Source organism: Betta splendens, chromosome 3 (assembly GCF_900634795.4).
Source record: "Betta splendens chromosome 3, fBetSpl5.4, whole genome shotgun sequence".
In the NCBI taxonomy this organism is placed as follows: Eukaryota; Metazoa; Chordata; class Actinopteri; order Anabantiformes; family Osphronemidae; genus Betta; species Betta splendens.
In genome coordinates this window covers 1,807,973-1,820,472 of record NC_040883.2, presented here as the reverse complement: position 1 = coordinate 1,820,472, position 12,500 = coordinate 1,807,973, and the positions used below count along the sequence as shown (strand labels likewise).

Sequence of the window (12,500 nt, the reverse complement as noted above, 5' to 3'; positions counted from 1 at the left end):
TAAAACAAATTCCCTTCGGATGTCATCAGAGTGAATCCCAGCTTTTGGTCCCTCCACCACTGTAACAATAGGATAATCTCCCCAGCAGGGTAGAAAAGCAGCCATGATTGGAAATGGCATTAAAACCACGTAGTGTGACTGAGCCCACTCGCTTTTATACAAAGGAAAATATTGTTATTGTCGTCTACTGTAAAAGCTAAGTCAATTTTTCACTTGATCAGTTTTTTTCAAAGCTCACAACCTTTTCAGCAGCTCTCTGTGGCATTGCTTACATATTGTGTCAAAGAGTGGGCCCCTTTTTATTTCACGAGTGCACAAACCTCTACCACGGCTCTCCACTGAACAGCAGGTAATTAGCCTGTTAGACTCCACAAAGTGAAACCAGTCTGCTGACCTGCTGTAGCGGACAAAGCAAATGTAATACGAGCGCAGACCTCCAAGCTGGCAGGACCCTGTGTCTGGAATTTATTTTTCGTTTCAGTGCTTGAGAGTGACAATTTATTAATTAGCTGCCAAAATTGTTGTTATACATCAAAGCATATGCTTGTGTTTTCTGACACAGCTGAAAGGAGCCCGTGTTTCAGGTGAATACTAATGTTACATTAGAGCTGGAAAAATTCCCAAATTAAAAACTTCCACTTAATTTAGAACAAAGCTTCATTAGTCTGATAGAAACAACAGATGCCCCACCAGCTCTTTGCCTCAAGCATCTGCTGTGCAATGTTGGGCAATACAGTGGAGACAGAGTTGTTCCAGAGACATGACAGCTTCCAGAAAACTGTGAGCTCAGTAAGTGTGAAGATGGTTTGGGACAGGACACAGACAATAACTGTAGTCCACGGTGCACAACAGCACGCTTGAAGTGTTTGAAGACATAGTGGTGCTGCATTTTATTTGCTATAGTTGGAGAGGACAAATTTGTAGACAGACAGCAAAGGGGAACTTGAGCCCCGATGCAGACCTGTCCTGAAGGAACATTCACTGTCCAGCTGCTGTAACATTTATAGGGTGACACCTATGCAATTACCAGTTCCTGTGAGTGCCGGCATTTTTAAGCACCTTAAACTCTAAAGCTGGTTGTTTTTGCTTTTCAAAGTAAATGGAAACAGAATCAGTTAAGTCTTTTAAAACACCTGTCTACCTAGTGCATAGGCAAAAAAACATTTTTCTAAAACTGTAAGAAATGCACAGAAAGCTTGTATTCGGAAAACAGAAAAAAAATAGAGGCCAGTGTTTCATACAATATGAAAACTCTCCCACAGACATCACACACCAAAACCATGTAACTCTAACTCAAAAGTTCCTACATCTGAGGAAATTGAAATGTTCTTCTTTCTAAAATTTATAAGAGCAACTGACAGAGAGAACATCCACTAATTATAGAAACAGGAAGCTGTTGAGGAGCTCCCTTGAGATTCCTTAAATGTGAGCAGAGAAGTAGAGGGAGCAGCTTAATCTTGTTAGGATTACACTAAGAGCAATGATGCATGGGGAACTATAACTATAACTATAAAACTATTCACACGATTCATAATTGCAGATGTATCTGCAAACCTCTGCAAATAATCGAAGAACTTTACATTAAAAGCTAAATTACTTTAATGTATGTATGAGAAGAATTTTCAGGATTCAGATGAATTATTGTAGGCACATTGATGATACAATATTTTATATCTGTAGCAGCAAGATGCTTTATTTCAAATGTTGGTGGTAGCTGGTAGCTTTGAGTGACATCAGGCTAAATTTCTGTAACTTGTAATTTTGTAATAATCAAGAACTGAGATGTGGAACTACCAATCTATCATATTGCTGAAGGATGACATATCAAACGTTGAACAAAACTAATAAATATTGTACCTTTTAATGAAGCAGATGACAAACAAAAATAATAATTGTTTACCTTGATAGTTGGTGGTGCAATAGCCAAGTATTTGTCTCCATTGTGGTAAGTGATGGACTCCTGTCCTATGATTATAGCTCCACCAAATGGCTCTGGGACTAAAATACAAGCAAAGAATAAGTATTAAGATAAAACACTTATATGTTATTATTTCATTCAGATTAAATTCAGAGGACACTTTTATTAATATTTGAGCAATCCATCCAGCACAAGCTGTCATTACCTGGGATCACCATAGACGCCTCGGCCTCCACATTCTCCTGTTTCCAGGGTCCCTTGTTGAATTCCTTCTCCCTCAGAGAAACCTCATAAGTCTTCACATGGCGTCCCTGGGGGTCCTGCAATATAGAACAGAACTGCATGCAGCGCTTTCCTCGTACAAGGACAAGGACTTTGGGGTGAACGTACAAACACAACGAAAGATTTCCCCAAGGAATTGTAAAGGTCTAGTAGCTCTATGGGGGCGCTTTTATACGCATGTCCCTAGTGTGTTCATGTCATGGACTCGATAACACAATATAGAGCCACTTCTCTGATCTCCAAGTAAAAGCCTGTCACAACCAAACCAGCCCTGAACCAGTTTGTGGTTTCTATCAAATTTAAATAGACTATCTAAAAGCTACTGTAGTAAGACACCACAATAATGAGCAGAAACCACTCCCACAGTACCTGGTAAATGAAGCAGACGGTTGGGGCTTGGCAGCCATACAGGAAATGGACATCAATGACCTGAAGCTCCTCCAGTCTGATGTTGAAGGCCTTCAGCTCACGGTTGTCCCGGTCCAATGGGATAACCTTGAACAGCCCGTCATACAGCCGCAGGCCAATCATACGGCACTCTGGATCTACAATTCCAATGATACCTGTCTCTGAAGGACGCCCAATACGATCCTGAAAGGGAGCAATTGGTTTAAAAATGTTTAAGGTCAGACTTCACTTGATTTTAGACAGAAATCACACACGGGATTCATTCAAACTCTTGTATGACAGAAATCTCATTTATACTTTAATAATAGGATCTAGGAAACTTTGTAAAATAGTACTTAAAATAATAAAAGAAATAAACAATGTAAAAATCTAGCCCATCTAAATCACAAAATATTCCAGAAAATTTTGTATTTCAGTATACAATAGTATACTGTATATATGCACACATATAGAATATTCCAGAAACTTGTTTAACGTTGATGATAGGCCCACCTGGACATTGCCATGTGCACGGGTGATGATGTCAATGCTCTCCCCATTCTGTTTGTATTCCAGGATGCAGGCATTGTACTTGGATGTGAGAATAAACAGCAGGTCTTTACTCTCACCCTAAAGAAAGAAAAGGCATCGAAGTCATGCAAGACCAAACAGACCTAAATTTCATTTTTAATAATATTGGGTCGTAGCAGTACCGCAGTGTGTAATCCATAAAGAATTTGTGAAACATTTAAAAACAGAAACATGGTAAAAGTTATGACTTGTAAAAATACCACACAACTTTGCAGAGGTCACATTTTTAAATTTCCATGCAGACCAAATTGCAATTTCTTATATCCAATTTGGGGTAATTATGTCTGACATTAGATATCTTTATTTCAGAAATATATTTGTTATAATAACTAATAACGAGAGTGGAAACAAACAAAGAAGAGATTATGTTTGTGTTACATTCACTGTGGAGGCACAGGCAAACGTGGCCTGATGCTCCAGACCACAAACTGTTCCACACAACACCTACCTTGGGCCGAAAGAGCTCCATGACAGCAATCTTTCCATACATGCCCACCTCCTTAACGGGCCTAAGACCCTCTGCTGTGACCACATAAATCTCCAGGCGTGTGTTTTTGGCTATGAGCAGATTGAGGTCTTCTGCGGAGGTGAAGTGACCTGTAGACACAGTTCTGTTACCTTCATACACTGCTCACAAAACATGCTGGGTTCAAAACAAGCTCAAACATCTTTATTAAATTATATACAAATAAATTATTTGTGTTAAAACTGAAACACAGATTTTGGTGTCTGGGCACCAAATAATATTTTCTTTGCTTTTGAACGCATTAACTGTGACTTCAAACCCCTTAACTAAGCCTGACTGTGGTGTATTAAAATGTTTACTGTGACCGTTTTACAGTAACAGTGTTTGATGTCCCACTTATCACCTTCATTCCATCAATGTTAGAGTGGTTTAGTCGATAATAAAGCTTTACTTTTTACAGACTACTAATAGGTTTGTACACAGAATCTTGATTTATAAAGTACCAATTACATCTGTCAAATTAAACCTAGGGAATATAAATGTTAGCATAAAGAAACGTAAGTTAAGTACGAGTCCAGCACCATGCTAGCTAGCTAATTAAATACTTTTATGAACTACCGATATTTATTTTTATTACATTGGCCACGTTTTGATTTTCGTGTGAGCCCCTCGTCTGTTCCATGTTATGAAACGTGTAAGTGTTAAACCAAACGACGACACCAGATTAAGAACAACCGCTAACGTCAGACTCAACAAAGGGAGCGGTTCGGTGTATCGTGCATCAATAATGATATTTGTGCGCCACGACTTGGATTCAGACACTGGTGCAACAAAAACAGTTGTTAGCTGCAGCCTGCAGCTACAGGCCCGTCCGGAGCGGTGTATTTGTAGCGCGGGAGCTCAGCTAGCGCGCAGGTGGCAAACGCTTCATCTGTGCATAACTGAAACAAACAAAGCGGAATTTACCTGTGATGCAGGCGTTCACTGCCGTTGGTTTCTGAGCTGTTACCACGTAGTTGTACGACATTTCGACAACAACAAAAGATAAACTTCAAACTAGTGTTTTGATCTTACACAACTGACAAAATCATTGATAATAAACCACCGGAAGTAGTTAGCTGAGCCGCTTAGACGTAGAGCACAGTGCGCTACCGGAAGCTGGTGAGCGACTGGGGCGACAGCGCCCTCTGTGTCTCGGAGGAACGACTCGCAGACGCATGGTCAAAATGCGCTTAAACAGTAAAAGGTGGGGGCAGCAATGGACACGCTTGAAAGACGCTGCATTAATTAAATAGTCGTTAATACGACCAGACAGGTAAACCTGAGCAAACAGCTGCTTTCTAAATTACTAAGCCCAGATGAAATCTTTACTTTTATTTACATCGTCACTATTTTAACATGCACGGTTTTGATTGTACTTTTTGTGTTCTGCTAGACAAATATGTATCATATGTATTTTTATCAATAGATGAAAAAGATACAATACCATCAAACAGATACGTGTCCTACAGCGGCATCTGGTGTCCAGAGATTAGGCAAACTGGAGCAACGACTGTCTAATTTCATATGTATGCTGTAAAACGTAAGCATGTTAAAAAATATATATCTAGCAAATAATACTAATGAATAAAATAAAAACTAATTAAATGCACCAAAAATATTATTTGTTATATGAAAAATGTAATACATGTAGAAATGCTCCTATAAACGTGTCTGAGCTGTCATTGGCAAAATGTGAGGCAGTAACAATAAAACAAAATGACGTCAATGATTTCATGAATGATGTCAGAAATTACAAGTTATAAAATAGCAGCAACCGGGCTTTCAGATTGTCATGAACGCACCACCGCTGTCTAATGTTGCCATGGAAACGCGAGGTCGCCATGACTCGAGTCACGGTAAAGACAGTTTGCTAACGCTGGTCCGTCATTGTCTTCACGATGACAGCAGCCGAAAACAACGTGTCGGTGAACGTAACTGTTGGCCGAGGACATAAACTGGTAAAGAGCCTAAAAGGCTGTTTGAGCAACTCGTGCCAAAAACGTCACTCACCTTCAATGACGCGGTCTAACCAGCGGTAAAAAGTTAGCGAGCAGTTAGCCACTATTGTCAATGTAATAATTTCATATGTAAATGAAAGGCCATTTCTTTACTTGGACAAATACTGTCACAACACTGGAGTTTGTCAGATGTGCCAGCTGTTGTTGTTTTGTTTCCTCCTCTTCTAATAGTTACATGTGTTTTAATGCATCTACTGATGTGAGTCACTCACATGTGACGTTTAAACGCATCTGTTCCACATTTGTTATTAGTACAAGTCTGAATCAGCCTAACGTTCTGTGCTGTTTGTTTCCAGCAGGCAAGAAAGGCGGACGCCTTCCATAGTTTTGTCCAAGTTGAAGTTGATGGAACGCTGGTTGGAGAGTCAGACAAGAAGCCTTTCAACTCTGTGGACCAGTGTGTGGACTTCGACTTCTCCTGCGTCATCCCATGTCCCAGACGTATTGAGGCTCTTAGTGCCTTTGCCCACAAACCACTCATACGTGAGCTGACTTCTGATTTGGTCCTTTGACATCTGACATGACTCACTGTGGTCTGATCCGTGGCATTTTGCTCAGTATATTTATTCTTTCCACTTCTAATGATGGCATGAATGGCTTGTAAAGCAGCCCTCGTGCTCTTCATTTCCCACACTGATACATCAGGTCCAGACCGTTTGATTCTGCCACACACTGAGAAGTAGTTTTGTGCTGTTGTGTTTGTGCTCAGTGACAGTGAAAGAGTTCCTGCCTGAGAAGAGGAGAGCTGAGGTGAAGGCGCCTGTGCTGGGCCAGGCTGTGCTGGACCTGCTGCCTCTGCTGAGAGGTACAGTGGTACCTATTACAACCTGAATGCTTTCTATTGGAATGAGACAAACCAGTCTGTCAGCTGGTTTCTGTAGCGACCAGAACAGCACAGAGCTCGTTTTCCACTTCTGTCTTCAGGACAGTGCAGCTTTTCTTCCACCGTCCCTTTGAAAGCAGCACTCCCTGACTCCCTGAACAAAGACCCTTTCCTGGTTGGTTAAGTAAAACCTCCACTCACTCATCTTCGTATAGCCTTTAACATGAAATGTGCCTCTGCAGCCGACCCTGGACGTGAGTGTCCGTGTGTCAGAGCCGGTGCTGTCTGAGGCGGAGCTCTCGGCCTCCAATCTGCTGAGGGTGACAGTGGAGACGGCCTACTCCATCCCTGACTCATGGATGCAGGTGTCTGGTCCTCCTTGCACCTACACTGCTGCCCTGGAGGTTCCACTCACTGCAGAGGCAAGTGTTCCACTGGCTTTTCATGTTCTCTCTGCAAGTTTTTCTTCTAAATAGAAACGTTACTTTTGTATAAATTTGTGCATTTTTAAGCATGTAAATACAAAGGTACTGATCAAGTTGCTGTACTATTTTTTTGACCTTCAGAAAGATCAGATGCTGGTGTTCAGTGACGGGCAGCTGAAACCAGGGGGTGATAGGGAGGCGCCTGGCAGACAAAAGAAGAGGCCACATCAGGCCCTGCTGTTCCCAGAGAACCACTATCTGCCTGGAGCGTTTGTTGATGCCGCGCCTGTGGACCAGGAGGACGGCGAGCTCACTGGCTCAGAGGTAACGGTGCCCTGCTCCGAATGGGTAAACCGCTTTGACTGATTTGACAGTAATGCACGTCGTTTTTATTATTTGAAGGTTTTTTTAGTTTTAGTTTTAGCTTCATATACTGACATAAAAGCAATTACTGTGATTATCAGTGGCACAAGGTCTAAATGTTCCTTCAGGACCAAGTGTTTCGTGAAGAGGCTGAGGCCAGTAGGAGTCGGGTGAGCTGGGACACAGAGATGTGCTGCTTCCTGGACGCAGGAGGAAATTCCAGGTCGGCTCCACACACACACACACACGCGCACACACACGCACACACACGCAAACACACACACACACACATACACACACACACACACACACACACACACACACACACACACACACACAGACACACACACATACACACATACACACACACACACACGCACACACACACATACACACACACACACACACATACACACACACACACACACACATACACACACACTTACCTCTGCCACCATGCATTTAAAGTTAACAGGTTTAAAACAAATAATGCAAAATTCTTGTCAAATAATGTATTAATATTGAGTCACAGCTAATTAGTAAAAAGCAAAATCACTTAAAGACAACATCTGTTACAGTAGTTAAAATTTGACTAGTCAGACATTGTTTTTGAAACATTGTACAACAGAAGTTAAAAAAACAAACTAATGAAACTGAAGTAAATAAAAACATGTGTGTATGTGTATCAATGTTACAATTGCAGGCTGCGCCAGAGGATCGCTGAGTGCAGACTGTGGCCAGTGGAGATTATGAGGGCGGCTTCTGAGGACAAGCAGGTGATGCTTCACTCTGTGAATCCTTATTGTTAGTCCTCTGATCCCAACAGAGCGTCTGAAGCCCAGTCAAATATCGTGTGTTTTTAGATCACGGAGGACAGCTCACAGCTCCCCCTCCCCTTCCATGGCCTGGCCTTTGTGGACATGGGACCACTGCTGTGTCCTCAAGTCAACCGCATACGAGGAGCGTACGTTGTTCATCCGTTCTCTGAGGCGGAGCTGAAGAACAAGGTCCCAGACACACACACACACACACACACAGATTCACACAAGCACTGGCTTCTGTATATCTGTACTTCTTCATCCATCCTTTATAATGTGTGTGTACTGTACAAACAAATAAATTTTCAGTTTATAGCTACAGGGTAGACTTGTATTTATGGTTTATGGTAAGTTCATCTCAGTTTACCTTCAGTATTTAGATCTACATACATAGTACTACAACTAAAATGATGACTCAATAACTGCTGTTAAGTGGCTGTTTATCTTGTGTTTAGACCAAGCAGAGCATCAGTGTGTTGAAGGAGTATGTTCAAGCTACAGCCAACCAGGCCAAAGCCCGTCCCAGCTCAGAAGCGTCGTCCTACAAGGGAAAACCAGGGAGGACCTTGGATCGAAGTGGCAAGGTCTCAAAAGAGCCATCAAAAAAGGTGGGGAAGGTCCTGGTGTTCACAACCAGAATGACACTTTCACTGGCAGTTTTTCCATGAGCGTAGATCACATTATGTATAACATCCTAAAGCTGTTTTTGTGAGCAGCTTGGCAATCAGACCTGGACGGCTACAGCTGATGGAGCGGCTGAAACCTCCACTGAAGCTCCACTGAATGTGGCTACGGAGGAAAAGGTAAAGCACCACAGTCACAAACATAGCACGCGTCCTTTACTGCACAGGGTTGTAGTCGGAGGCTAATGAAGTCTGAAAGCAGCATCAGCATAACATTTCAGTTACAACTGTGCAGCCTCATGCACCTCTTTGTTCTGCTAAGAACTCATGTGTACAGTTACAGACGTATGTGGAGGCCAGAACCTATGTCATCCTTGAGATAACGCTGGAGAAGCCGCTTGTCCCCAAACCGTCTGCAGCCGAGCTGGCCACAAGGTGCCGTGGTGCAAAGCTCCACTTCTTTTCTTACGCTGGTCCTGAATCACGGAACTGATCTTTGGCTTGGGTTTTCACCTGCTTATGTTTATGTGTGACTTCTGATGGTGACAGCCTCACACCCAGCTGTGCTCTCATCCGCCTCACATGTTCAGTGCTCTGTGCGTCTCTGAATGTTCACGTATGGGAATGAGCCCAGTGTGTGTGCTCGCTTCCAGGCTGAGGTCATTGATCCCACCCAGACCTCCACTCCCAGCGGGTCCTAGCCGGGCAGAAAGAGTAACTACTTCACCCTTGTCTAAAACCACTCATAAGGTTATTTTCTCCATTTCTGATCTTCTCATTGGTTTGTGTTCTTGCAGGCAACGCTGAACTTTCACAGGCAGGTAGAAAATGTGGTGTCCCAAGTGTCCGAGCAGTACGTGGAGTTGCTCAGAGAAGGGTTCAAGCCTGCAGACTGTAGCACAGGGGAAACGGTGGCTCAGCTGATGGGATCGCTCAATGTCTCTGGACGCTACTTTGCCTTCAAGGAACAAATGAAGGTCACAACAACTGTCAAACAGGCCTTAACCTTGTGTTTGGAGTGAATCGTTAGTGTTTTTCATGGCTGTCCTGTCACCACATTGATCACACCGTGATGTGTGTGTGTGTATGCAGCATGCAGTGGTGAGGATTGTCCGTGACAGGATGCAGCAGACGGAGTCATTCACAGACTCTGATGACCTAAAGGCTTTCACCAGCAAGCTGTATGTCGACCTGGTGGATGAGATGCACGTGGCTCTGAACAAGGTAACAAACACACACACAGCAGGTCACAGTGGGTTAATGCAGGGTTACAGTATTATAAGGTGGTTCTAATGTTTTGGCCCAAACATTACAAAATAAATAAGTTATGATTCTAATTATTGGATTGACTGTATCAGTAAAACTGAAGGTCACAACAACTGTCAAAACAGGCCTTAAGTGGCCGATGAGTGTTTATGGGATATTTCATGACTCATGGTTTCTGTTTGTCAGATTTACTCCGATGACAGTGATGGTGACGCTCCTCAAGCGGTTCAGCCGACCTGTTCTCAGCTCAGACATTTTGCCAGGGAAGCTCAGCTCACTGGAGACTATCAGCAGGCTGCTCACTACTACCAACAGGTACAATACCATGCTTCACTACGAAATCCTCCGGTTTCCTCCCATTCAGTCAACAGAGTGGAGATTTTATCAGTTTACTATGTAAGTGATTAAAGGTGACGGCCTGTGTGAAGGTAATAAATGACTGAACGCCCTGGTTGTTTTTCTGCAGCTCGTGGTGAATCAGCCTCTTGAGCCTTCCCACAGATCTGAGTGGGGAAGCCTGTACATGCTGACTGGAGACTACATGAAGGCTAAGGAGTGTTTCTACGACGCTGTGTCCAGCCAGCAGACACACCAGCCAAGGTCCGAAACAGGCCCAGTGGTGGCTGTGGGTCTGAAGCTGTATTACCGTGTGGATCGTGATGTCATATTTCTGTATCTGTGCCCTTCAGCCTGATGATGTGTGGGGTTTTGGCAGTGATGTTTGAGCATTATGAAGAAGCCCAGACCTTCCTGGAGCAAGCTGCCAACGTGGACCCATCCAGTGTGGTGTCATGGACACTGCTGGGTGAGCATGAATATCTACAACTGACAACATATATTCACATGAAGCGGCACGAACTGTGACCTTAAACAGCGAAACGATGAATGTGCATCCTGGGTTAAAGGTTACGGTCCACTCCCCTGTCATGTTTCCATGTGTGTCACTATAGGTTTGCTTCATCAGACCCAGGACAAACCCAGGCTGGCTCAAAAGGCGTTTCTAGAAGCTACCAAGCAGCTGAGAGCAGAAGAAGCAAAGAACACACAGGAGGAGGAGAAAAACGAGAAGGAGACAAACACACCCGCATGTCCGTCTCCAGCCAGTCAAGGTGGGCACAACAACAAGAAAAGCACCAAGAGCTTGGCTGCACTCCTTTCTGGGTCAGACGTGTCTTTCTTACTACACTTACTGTAGGTGATGTTGAGCAGGACTCCGAGGTGCAAAAAGAGCCTCTGGCACAAAGAGTCGGCTCGACATCAGCTTCCAAGAACGTCTCCTCTAACATTTACACAGAGACGATCAAGTTCCTTCTGCAGAACAATGCCCTGCAGGTAAAACACAAACACTGGGTGGATAACCTTTTAATTTGGTGTCTTTAGGCTTCTTTTTGTATCTCCGGGAACATTTTTTGGAGTTGCTAGCAGTAACTCGTTCCAGCGAAAGCAGCCAACCCATGTTTTGTTTTGGGCAGATGGCAGATCTGGCCCTGTCTCAGCTGACCTTGTGTACAGAGGGAGGGCTCAGCGGTGCCCACCTCCGTCTCCAGGCTCAGCTGCAGCTGCTCAGGGGTGATTACAGCCAAGCTGCTGCCAGCCTCAACCATGCACTGTCTGCCAGAGATCAGGTAATCACACACTGACTCTTAGCTGGAGCCATTAAACCATTACGTTATAATTACTCTCTCATCAGGCAACTGACTGCTTGTCTTTACTACTTTATCAATATGAGAAGAGCATTGCCTTAAATACTCCAGTGCACAATGTGTCCACTGTACATTAGTAGTACATTCGTTTAATAAATAAAATATGAACCCTGTCCTCCTCTGCCCACAGGACAGTCAGGATGCAGATTTATGGGCTCTACATGGTCACTGTCACTACCTGAATGGGGCCATCGCTTCTGCCCAGGAGAGCTACGAGCGGAGTCTGAACCTCCCACAGCAGCTGCCAGATTCTCATCTCGTCCTTCTCCGCCTGGGATCCATTTACCTACAACAAGAGAAGGTCAGAACTTCACTACTCATCAACCAGTGGGACAGTTTAGGTATTCACACATTTAACATGAATAGAACCGCTAGATAGGAGGAGACCTTTTGGTTTACAAATCATTGCAAAGAGCATCTGTATATGTTGCCTGTTGCATGTTGATTATTAATTGTTATTGTTGAAACCAGTTACGGTGACTGTGTGAATTTGTGTTAACTCTCAGTTCGAGCAAGCTAAAAATGTCTACCTGCAAGCTTGTGAGCGGTCTGCATCCTGCCTGACCTGGCTGGGCCTGGGCATCGCCTGCTTCCGGGTAAAGATCTACCTGCAGCCGCATAACTACAGCAACACGGACCCTGATTAGTGTGAAATTTAACCTTAATTGAGCAGGTAACCATGTGGGCTGAATGTGTGTGTGTGTGTGTGTGTGTGTGTGTGTGTGTCAGAGCAGCTGGATGAGCTGTGTGTAGCTGAGGAAGCTTTCACTGAGGC

The 12,500-nt window shown here is 43.7% G+C and overlaps 2 protein-coding genes across 2 annotated transcripts in view; one reads left to right on the top strand and one right to left on the bottom strand.

Moving 5' to 3' along the window:
• ddb1 (damage-specific DNA binding protein 1) overlaps positions 1-4,810 on the bottom strand; it is a 25,968-nt gene extending 21,158 nt beyond the window's left edge. Inside the window, exons 1-6 of the mRNA XM_029144664.3 lie at positions 4,611-4,810; positions 3,627-3,775; positions 3,101-3,217; positions 2,570-2,791; positions 2,124-2,238; positions 1,901-1,998 (exon numbers count right to left, since the gene is read on the bottom strand). Coding sequence (XP_029000497.1) covers positions 1,901-1,998; positions 2,124-2,238; positions 2,570-2,791; positions 3,101-3,217; positions 3,627-3,775; positions 4,611-4,671 — 762 coding nt within the window. The 5' untranslated portion in view covers positions 4,672-4,810. The remainder of the gene's footprint in view (positions 1-1,900; positions 1,999-2,123; positions 2,239-2,569; positions 2,792-3,100; positions 3,218-3,626; positions 3,776-4,610) is intronic.
• A 674-nt stretch (positions 4,811-5,484) lies between these two features.
• Positions 5,485-12,500, top strand: part of cfap70 (cilia and flagella associated protein 70) — a 9,239-nt gene continuing 2,223 nt past the window's right edge. Inside the window, exons 1-24 of the mRNA XM_055507572.1 lie at positions 5,485-5,644; positions 6,001-6,187; positions 6,414-6,509; positions 6,629-6,702; positions 6,770-6,949; positions 7,094-7,276; positions 7,444-7,538; positions 8,019-8,091; positions 8,179-8,322; positions 8,589-8,741; positions 8,850-8,936; positions 9,079-9,191; positions 9,410-9,470; positions 9,554-9,733; positions 9,849-9,980; positions 10,209-10,337; positions 10,489-10,622; positions 10,712-10,827; positions 10,973-11,131; positions 11,218-11,354; positions 11,495-11,647; positions 11,856-12,026; positions 12,232-12,321; positions 12,460-12,500. The exon at positions 12,460-12,500 is cut by the window's right edge and continues 61 nt beyond it. Of these exons, the coding sequence (XP_055363547.1) occupies positions 5,585-5,644; positions 6,001-6,187; positions 6,414-6,509; positions 6,629-6,702; positions 6,770-6,949; positions 7,094-7,276; positions 7,444-7,538; positions 8,019-8,091; positions 8,179-8,322; positions 8,589-8,741; positions 8,850-8,936; positions 9,079-9,191; positions 9,410-9,470; positions 9,554-9,733; positions 9,849-9,980; positions 10,209-10,337; positions 10,489-10,622; positions 10,712-10,827; positions 10,973-11,131; positions 11,218-11,354; positions 11,495-11,647; positions 11,856-12,026; positions 12,232-12,321; positions 12,460-12,500 (2,948 nt within the window). The 5' untranslated portion in view covers positions 5,485-5,584. The remainder of the gene's footprint in view (positions 5,645-6,000; positions 6,188-6,413; positions 6,510-6,628; positions 6,703-6,769; positions 6,950-7,093; positions 7,277-7,443; positions 7,539-8,018; positions 8,092-8,178; positions 8,323-8,588; positions 8,742-8,849; positions 8,937-9,078; positions 9,192-9,409; positions 9,471-9,553; positions 9,734-9,848; positions 9,981-10,208; positions 10,338-10,488; positions 10,623-10,711; positions 10,828-10,972; positions 11,132-11,217; positions 11,355-11,494; positions 11,648-11,855; positions 12,027-12,231; positions 12,322-12,459) is intronic.